At 43.3% G+C, this 10,515-nt stretch overlaps 1 protein-coding gene across 1 annotated transcript in view; it reads right to left on the reverse strand.

Annotated features, from left to right (window-relative positions):
- The window catches only part of LOC147736646 (collagen alpha-1(XII) chain-like), a 76,405-nt gene extending 73,281 nt beyond the window's left edge, over positions 1-3,124 (reverse strand). The window contains exon 1 of the mRNA XM_086953410.1: positions 3,067-3,124. Within this exon, the coding sequence (XP_086809536.1) occupies positions 3,067-3,112 (46 nt within the window). The 5' untranslated portion in view covers positions 3,113-3,124. The remainder of the gene's footprint in view (positions 1-3,066) is intronic.
- Positions 3,125-10,515: the final 7,391 nt, after the last annotated feature.

Consider the following 10,515-nt stretch of genomic DNA (forward strand, 5'->3'; position numbering starts at 1 on the left):
AAGCGTTGCATAGTGTAGGGGTAAAAATTACTATTCCAACTCCAGTGAGTGCAACAGTAGGGAAAGCATTGGATAGCGTAGAGGTAAAAAAATTACTATTCCCACTCCAGAGAGTGCAACAGTAGGGAAAGCATTGTATAGCGTAGGGGTAAAATTTACTATTCCAACTCCAGAGAGTGCAACAGTAGGGAAAGCGTTGGATAGCGTAGGGGTAAAAATTACTATTCCCACTCCAGAGAGTGCAACAGTAGGGAAAGCGTTGGATTGCGTAGGGGTAAAAATTACTATTCCCACTCCAGAGACTGTAACAGTAGGGAAAACGTTGGATAGCATAGGGGTAAATTTTAGTATCCCCACTGTAGTGAAAATAAATTAATATAAATCACATAATTATAAAGTAATCAATTAATACATTTTAATTACCAATTAAGAATTAATTACCAATAAAAAATGTATTAACAATGTATTTTGAAAAAATACCAATTAATTATCATGTTTAATTAATTATATTAAATTACTTCCCACCCTATTCCCCTATAAACCAACAACCAACTACTAAAAATAAAATAACATTATTCTCATAATTATCAATTAATCAATTAATAAAAATTAATTATCAATTAAAAATTAATTAATTACCAATTAAAAATTAATTGACAATTTATTCTAAATAAATACCAATCAATTAATTAATTAACATATTTAATTAATTATAATTAAATTACTTCCCACCCTATTCCCCTATAAACCCACAACCCGCTACAGAAAAAAAAATATTATTCACATAATTGTCAATTAAACAATTAATTAAAATTAATTATCAATTAACAGTTCATTAATTATCTATTAAAAATTAATTAGCAATTAATTCAAAATAATTACCAATTAATTATTAACATATTTAATTAATTATAATTAAATTACTTCCCACCCTATTCCCCAATAAACCCACAACCCGCTACAGAAAATAAATTACTAAAATAAAATATTCATCAATTAATCAATTAAAATTAATTACCAATTATATTTTAATTAATTACCAATTAATAATTAATTAACAATTAATTCTAAATAAATAACAATAAATAAATTAACATATTTAATTAATTATAATTAAATTACTTCCCACCCTATTCCCCTATAAACCCACAACCCGCTACAGAATTATATTACACAAAAAATAAAAATTAATATTATATTACCTAAAATTCTATATTTTTGTTGTCTATATTATGTCTAGTCGATATTATGTCCATTCTATATTTTTGATTCGATATTATGTCCATTCTATTCGATATTAAAATATTCTAGTCGATATTTTGGTAGTCTATATTATGTCTAGTCGATATTATGTCTATTCTATATTTTTGACTCAATATTATGTCTAGTCGATAATAAAAACTCGATATTTAGACTGGTTACTGTGTGTGCCAGTTCCAGTAAGTGAGTCTTTGTGTGCCAGGTCCAGGAAGTGCCTCTGTGTGTGTGCCAGGTGCAGTAAGTGACTGTGTGTGTGCCAGGTCCAGTAAGTGACTCTGTGTGTGCCGCCAGGTCCAGTAAGTGCGTCTGTGTGTGTGCCAGGTGCAGTAAGTGACTGTGTGTGTGCCAGGTCCAGTAAGTGACTCTGTGTGTGTGTCAGGTCCAGTAAGTGACTCTTTGTGTGCCAGGTCCAGTAAGTGCCTCTGTGTGTGTGCCCGGTCCAGTAATTGATTGTGTGTGTGCCAGGTCCAGTAAGTGACTCTTTGTGTGCCGCCAGGTCCAGTAAATGAACCTGTGTGTGTGCCAGGTCCAGTAAATGACTCTGTGTGTGTGCCAGGTGCAGTAAGTGACTCTGTGTGTGTGCCAGGTCCGGTAAGTGACTCTGTGTGTGTGCCAGGTCCAGTAAGTGCCTCTGTGTGTGTGCCAGGTGCAGTAAGTAACTGTGTGTGTGCCAGGTCCAGTAAGTGACTCTGTGTGTGCCGCCAGGTCCAGTAAGTGCCTCTGTGTGTGTTCCAGGTCCAGTAAATGAACCTGTGTTTGTGCCAGGTCCAGTGAGTGACTCTGTGTGTGTGCCAGGTCCGGTAAGTGACTCTGTGTGTGTTCCAGGTCCAGTAAATGAACCTGTGTGTGTGCCAGGTCCAGTAAGTGCCTCTGTGTGTGTGCCAGGTCCGGTAAGTGACTCTGTGTGTGTCAGGTCCAATCAGTGACTCTGTGTGTGTGCCCGGACCAGTAAGTGACTCTGAGTGTGTGTGTGCCAGGACTAGTCAGTGACCCTGTGTGTGTGCCAGGTCCAGTGAGTGACTCTGAGTGTGTGTGCCAGGACTAGTCAGTGACCCTGTGTTTGTGTCAGGCCCAGTCAATGACAGTGAGTGTGTACCAGGAAAAGACACTGAGCGTTTGCCACAACTGTTAGAGTATTTTAGTTTGTGCTAGGGTAACCAGTGCCTCCCATCTGTGCCAACATTAGTCAATGACTTTCAGAATCTGCCAAGACCACCACAGATTGCTGGTGTGTACCAAAGTGTAATACTGGCTCTCAGTGTGTGCTGACTTAGACAGCAATTCCTTGTGTGTGACAGGTCTAGTTATCAATTTTCAATGTGTGTCAAAACTGTCCATTGACTCTCAGCGTGTTTGCAGTCCGGCCGGTGACTCTGTCTGTGCCAAACCCAGACCATGATTGTCTGTGTGTACCAGGTGTACCCAGTAACTCCTAGTGTCCACCAGGGCTAGCTTCTGAGTCTCAATGAGTACTGTGGTCTTTGACTCAGTGATTCCCAAGATGGGACACTGAATAACAGCGTGCGACAACACTAGCAGGTCAGTTCAATGTATCCAAGACTAGTCAGTAAATATCAGTGTGCATCATTCATGGTCAGTGACTCCGAGTGAGCTCCATGGCTAGCCTGTGAGTCTCAGTGAGCGCCATAATTGGAGCTCTGGCTCTCAGTGAATGCCAAGATGAGACACTGACTATCAGTTAGAGACAACACAGTGTATTCCATGACTGTTGAGTAAATCCCAGTGTGAGTGGAGAGCTGACCCCGTCACTCCGTATCCTCATAGCATCTCGAAGGGCGGCCTTACCTGAGGGTGAAGGTTCACCCCTCCTCGGAGCACTGGTTGACGCCATTTGATCCTCTGCAATCCACAGGGCTCTGTGAAGAGAAGAGCTTGAAGACAGGTGGTTTTGACCTAAAACAGACACAGGAAACAGCCTAGAAAGTGCTGATGCATCTCTCCATGATGCACACCGTGGGCGAGGGAAGAAGGTGCGGAGGATCAGATACAATCTTGATACTGCTGCAGTTTGTTTGAGATGGAGAGATGCTGAGAGTCAAGATAAGAGGCAGCATCACCAACACCTATCTTCAGTGGTGCGTAGTAGGGAGGTGGGTGGGAGAGAGAAAGTGAGAGAGAGAGACGGAGAGGGAGGGATGGAGCGAGAGAAAGAGAGAAAAGAGTGCAAGAGACAGTGCTGTGAATAGAGAAAAAGGTAAATATGCCCCAAAGTCTGGAGAGAACCCTGAGCTAATCCTCGTTCACCTAATTGGGGACACTATGGGACATATTTACAAGGGAATTACACCACCGATGTTCCAGTAGCACAATGTCCTGCTCCATATTTACAAAGAGGCGTTAAGCCACTTTTTGAGGCTTAACACTGCTTTGAACACATGGTTCCTTTTCACACAGGTATCTGCGTGAAAGGGGCGTGCAGTGGGTGTTGCTTTGGGCGTTCCACCTCAACACCATTGCTTTTGACGCTGCTCCAGATGTACAAGGATCTGTAAATCTGAGGCAGCGCCAAAAACAAATGCCATTGAAAAACGGGCGCTATAGTGGCGCAACGCTGAGAAATATTTTTATTTCTCCTTGTTTTTGCTTTGAAAGTGTTCCTTCTTGCAGATGAGAAACCCTTAAATTAACCCTGGGCAATGAACTCTGCTCCACTGACGGAAGTTGCAGAGATTTGGTAACTACGCATTTCATTGAAAACATGGAATTCATGCAATAATTCCCACTCTGCTGCGCAATGGAGTTACACACTGTACCCGCAACCCTTTGATAAATCAACTTTATCTTTACATGCTAAAAAAAAACATATAACCAATTCACAAAAGTGAACTTTGAAAGTCATGAGGCAATAAGAGAGGTGATCATTTTGGGGTCACCCCTTACCTAGGGGGAGGGCAAGCAGATGCCTTGAACACAAAGAGCATATCATGCTGAACAACGGTGGTTGTCCCATCCTCCTAGTTATGGGCAAAAATACAGTGCCAACCAACAGTCCAGCAAAGCATTATGGGACGTGATTCTAGAGTTTAGTGAATATTATAGTATTAGCTCTCAGCTGAGCCCAAAAGTCTGCCCCTTGAGGAATATTTTGATATTGGATACTATAATATTCACTGCACCCTAGAATATTCCCATAATGCTTTGCAGGGCCTTTGGTTGGAATTGTATTTTTTGCCCATAATTGTGCTTGGGGTGGTCCTAAGAGGATGGGACCACCACCAATCGTTCAGCAAGAAGTGCTCCTTGTTTTCAAGGCATCTGCTCGGTTCTCTCCCTAGGTTAGTGAGGAAATCAAAACCATCACCTCTCTCACTGCTTGCCGTATTCTCATTTTCACTTTTGTGAGACGATTATATGCATTTTTAGCTCATAATATTAGAGTTGCTTCTCTTTACCACTGGTATGTGAGGTTTCTGTTTTATTAATTGTGGTGAGACGGAATGGAGTTGTGGAGCGGAATTACCTGTGTTTTTGATCGATTCCGCAGAATTCCATGTGGTGGTACTCTGTGAACCACGCCCACCCTTACATCCCTGCGTTTTGGAAATGGCGGACCGTGGGAATGCAAGATTTGCTGCATCTCCCTCTCCTTCATTTCTTGTAAATATGCCCCATGACTCTCTCATGCCCTCTAAAGACAATATGTTGATTTGGATATTTTTAACAGTTGATCTAGAAAGTATATCACTCAAATTAGCTACCAATCATACAGCTCACACATTTTTGTCTGCACACCACCAAAACTGGGGGCACCTTATGTACTGTGATTTCTGTTACTATTTAAATGCTCAGTTCTTGCAAGATACATAATAAGGATACTCCTGTATTTGAGATGTATGACTAATGTATTTGAGTTTTGTTTATTTCTGACGTTCGTAAAGATCCTTGTGTTTATGTTAATATCTGAATAATAAAGTAAATTGTCCTCATCCACTTTCAGTTGCTGCTACCTTAAGGTCCTGAAACAGAAGCATCAAGGGCAGGATACCACGAGCATGCTAGTGCAGTCGCCGTGACCCTTAATTGATGTCCATAGATGAAGTCAGAACCCTTCTACTGTACTCAGCATTGGTTGGTCCACACCAAAGAGCTGCTCTTGACGTTATTCTCAGCAGATGCGCCCACAGGCAGGCTCACTCTAACGCACCACTGATCTGATCAGACCAATCTCTTACCTCTTACTCTTTGGATCCACCAGAACAATTTACTCTGATCCATTCCCCTAGTATCCCACCCTTAAAAAGAACGCACCCGTTGAATAGCAGCAGTAATCTGGAGAAGTGTGGCTCGCTGGTTAGAGGAGGCAGACCTGGGACCAGGGTTCAATTCCCGGCTCGGCCGGGTCTTGAGTCCTAATATGTCCATTGACTCGACAATTCTCGCTCCGGTGCCTACTCGATTAATGGGTTCACACTCTGCGACTCTGGGCAATAGCTTGCTTAATCTCCACAACGGCCCCTCGAGGCAGGATGCCTGGCTTTCACCTTGCGGATACCCTGCCGGGGTTATCTCACCGGGGAATACCAGGACGGGTTCCCTAAGCAAGCGCTTAGAAACCAGTGGTGATTTGCGCTATATAAATTCATGTACATTTACATTTACATCTCATCAGACCAATCTCTTAACTCTTACTCTTTGGATCCACCAGAACAATTTACTCTGATCCATTCCCCTAGTATCCCACCCTTAAAAAGAACACAGCCCTTGAGTAAAGAAGACCACCTCAAACAACCTGCCTCTATGCTCCTGACTTATATGATTTGATGAGAACCTGCAAAAATAAGCCGCCTTTGAGCCTCTTGGTTCCTTTCTATATAATTTTATTGGCAAACTCAGATTCATTTTATTTAGCATGCTCCAAATAATAAAAATATTATAAATATAAAATAGTATTTTTTAAGTAAAAAGGTGATAACATACATTTACTGTGTCAGTTTAATACATAGATAGAAGTTGGCGGAATTTGCAGAGTTTAATTCTACAGGATACAGATGAGTTACATTAAAATTCCATGAGAATCTGCTGAATTCCATGACGGGCATTTGGCGCTATTTTCATAGCACAAAAAGCACCCTTGCGTCAAAAAATGGATGCAAGAATGCATTTTGTGCTAAGAAAATAGTGCAGTGAACCACGCTTGGCACACTTACATACTCTGCAGTGATTATAGTGCAGAGTATGTAAGGCACTGACTCCGAGTGGTACGCCATGGTTTCTTAACTTTAGAAACTACTGCATATGACTCTGCAATGCTCACCCCTCAGCATCCTTGCACACTGCGGTGATTATTAGAGTATGTAAGGGTGCCGATGGGTGCACACTGCAGTGATTATACTGCAGAGGATGTCAGAGTGCAGAGGGGTGTGCACTGCAGTGGTTATCCTTCAGAGTATGTAAAGGGTCTGAGGGGTGTACACTGCAGTGATTATTCTGCAGAGTATGTAAGGGCACCAAGGGGTTTGCACCACAGTGATTACTGCAGAGTATGTAAGGGCGCTGAGGGGTGTGCACTGCAGTGGTTATCCTTCAGAGTATGTAAAGGGTCTGATGGGTGCGCACTGCAGTGATTATACTGCAGAGGATGCAAGGGCGTCGAGGGGTGTGCACTGCAGTGATTATACTGCAGAGGATGTCAGAGTGCAGAGGGGTGTGCACTGCAGTGGTTATCCTTCAGAGTATGTAAGGGTGCCGAGGGATGTGCACTGCAGTGATTACTGCTGTGTATGTAAGGGCACTGAGGGGTGTGCACTGCAGTGATTATACTGCAGAGTGTGTAAGGGCACTGAGGGGTGTGCACTGCAGTGATTATACTGCAGAGAATGCGAAGGCACCAAGGGGTGGGCACTGCAGTGATTATACTGTAGAGTATGTAAGGGCTCCATGGGTTGTACACTGCAGTGATTATACTGCAGAGTATGTAAGGGCACTGAGGGGTTTGCACTGCAGGGATTACTGCAGAGTATGTAAGGGCACTGAGGGGTTTGCACTGCAGGGATTACTGCTGAGTATGGAAGGGTGCTGAAGTTTCACCGCAGTGATCACTAAACAGAGCGGAAAGAGGGAGCTTGCATTGAAGTGTTTTGAAGTTATCAGACTCTTAAGTCAGTGCTTCAAATAAAGTTAAATGCACGCGGTGTGTAAATATGATTACATGTCCAAGTTTATGTAGTAATTTGGAGAGTTTATATCCATCATTCATGGTTTTTGGTTCATCAAAGAAAAAAAAGTTTGCAACATCTAAGGCTCAGCAAGTGTATTATTATTTCAAGAGGCAAGAGTGTGGGCTTAGACTTCTGTAGACAATGTCACTGATTCCTAACCCAGCCACCCCCTCAAGGGAGAAAGGTTTCACCACTGATAGATAATGTTTCTTTAGTTATCAAAGGTCTATCAAGTAGATCCCAGAACTTCACATGGGCAGAATGAAGCCTTTTCCCAATGCCTCTCTGAGATTCTCTTCACACCCCTAATAGAACTAAAGGGGGTGAAGAATTTCCCAGGGGGGAAAAGGGGATAGGGATAGAGAAGAGACGGCCTTGTCTTCTTCTTAAGGTGTCTTCTACTACTACTTCTAGAGTTTCTTGTTTTATATTTTAGAACACTGTAAAACAAATGAACATATTACTTCACACTTGAATACTCTCTAAACTTATCATGCTTATTATGCTTGGTATTTTACTCTTCTTGAAAGAACACACCCTTAATAAGACAGGCTACTGCTCCTCTTCTGTTTATGATTCTCTTGTGTTGAGTTGAGTATGTATTTCTCATATGTTATTTAGATACTCCTAATAACTATCCTTTTTTTGCAAGTGGAAATTGTTTAAAAGAGGCTTTTACATGTATTATTGTAAACATTCCTATTCAGAATTTATAATAAGTTCTGTACCACTTAAATGTTTTAAATCCTTTTCTTAAGTTTTTCTCTATAGGTACTTGCATGAACTGGCACAGTATGACACTGAAGAAAATACAGTGAGTGACAACCTTCACCCTTGGACTCTCTGTGAAGAGTGAGACGCTATTGATACCTCTTCAGTCTTTTTCTTTTTCTTTTTTCCTTGTAGGCTCCTCCTTGAAGCTGGAATCACACCTGACGAGAGACGGAACACTAACACTACAGACGGGCATGCACAAATCAGAACTAAGCTACACTATCCTAATCACTGGTACGCAGGGACAAAACACGCCACTACTCTCCTGACTAAACTCAGTGAAGTGCGCTGTTGGGAGGGTACTATATAAGCAGCAACAAACACTATACATTATGGGTTAATTAAAGCTAAGAGTTTAGCAGCCTAAACCCTTGACAAGGCATTGACCTCAAATGGTCAGAAGCAACAAGACACCCCAATGAGCCCTGGCCAGTCGATGAGGTTTTGATGCACTGCTACTGAACATGTTCCTTGGCGCTACGATTGGTATTAAATGCCATACCTAAATAGATACATTTCTGAATTATATACATTATTGCTTTATGAGAAACTCATAATATAGTTATTTTATCACATATTATTCTGAAGACTATGATTTTTATTATTGAAATATTTATTTAGCAGCAGCATTTCTTTACACATTGCTACACAGTTGCCACTTTACTCTGGAGACCTTTGAGAGTAAGATCACACTTCATAATAATGTTAACATGTTTTAATAAAATATTTAGTTCATAGCCCAATTGTGGGGGGAAAAATCATATGCAATTAGTTTTGCTGTTAAATCGACAAAATACAGAGAAAAAAAACAAAGCCTTTGTGTTGGACCTGTCAGCCTTAAGGTGGTCCGCCCCTACCTTTTTGCCCTTGAGCCTCCCATTTTTACTGTACCTTTTTGTTGGACCTAAGACTCTGGGCACCTCACCACTGCTAAACAGTGCTGAGGTGTAGGTGCTCTCGCCCTAAAATCTTGTGACGCTGGCATATCTGACACAAGCCCCTGCTACTGCAGTAAGGCTTAACTCTCCATAGGCTAGCATTGGGACCCCCCTTATGGGATAATTTCTGACAGGGACCTCATAAGTCTGTCATGTTTGGTCTTGTTTGGGCACTACTACGTTAGGGATCCCACTTTTAGAAAGTGGACCTTTTCCTGCCTACACTTAGACTGGGCACTGCAGACTCCCCCCTCCCCCCTGCATACTGATAGCTGCCTGGGTTGGGAGGTGGGAGTGGTGAATCACACCTTCTCCCCATGGATGGGCTGTGATGGGCTGCCAATTCTAGCCCCTAGGCTATAGGATGTATATAAGGGAGGGTCCGGGCCTCACTTCTTTGTTACACTGCTGGACTATGGGGAATCTCTACTGGAGTGAGGCCGGCTGCGCCAGGAAGGATTGCCACTTGGGAGGAGGCTGTCTGCTCCAAGGAACTGCTGCCCCTACTTGCTGAGCTGCCCTACTGCCTGCTGATCCTGCCTTGCCAGAGAGACTGGAAATAACATCCCCCAGAGGGTCTCCACCATATTCAAGAGCTGCCTTTATGGGACTCCACACCTTTGTCTAAAAGCTGCCTCTGCATAACTTTAAGGACGACAGCGTTTTCTTTTAACTGCGAACTGCCTCTGCAGAATCTATAAGGGCAACAATGGTCTCCCTCTGCAAATAACTTCCCCTGTAACATTCACCAGGGCAGCGACGCTGCTTGCCTCCAAAGCCTGCCTCAGCAACACCGAGAGCGTGTGAGGGAACCTTTCTATGGCCCTTTGAAGCACCGCCGCCGCCCGAGGGGAGCGCGCCCTGCAGACCACCTAGCTGGGCGCTAGTTTGATTACTCTAGGAGACACCACCGTGGGCCGAGCTCAAAACCCCTTGAAAACTCCCAACATCATCACCACTGGCCCCGACTCTGCAAGGAGTTACATTTTGCTAACTGGGATGCCGTGCGGGATCCAGCGTCATCCAGCAAGCAAGACGCGATTGAAGCGCACCCCCGCTGACCCAGCGTGTCGCCAGCATCCAGCTGAAGGGAGGCGCTGTGGGTGCCCTTTCACCACACGTCTATTCACACAAACGGGGGAAATCGTGTGTGGGGAACTTCTTGGCCTGACTGCCAAGCTCTGCTCTGCCTGAGTGGTGCAACCTTAAAAAGGCTGGGAACAACGTCCAAAACTGCCGCATTTGGGGAACTGGTTGCTGCCAAGGTTTGTCCTTTGAGAAACCGTCTGCACCCACATTAGAGACTGGTTCTAACCCCCGAGGACTGAAGGAGGACCCCCTGGGCCCACAAGTGCATTCCTGTG

This window comes from Lissotriton vulgaris, chromosome 1_2 (assembly GCF_964263255.1).
Source record: "Lissotriton vulgaris chromosome 1_2, aLisVul1.2, whole genome shotgun sequence".
In the NCBI taxonomy this organism is placed as follows: domain Eukaryota; kingdom Metazoa; phylum Chordata; class Amphibia; order Caudata; family Salamandridae; genus Lissotriton; species Lissotriton vulgaris.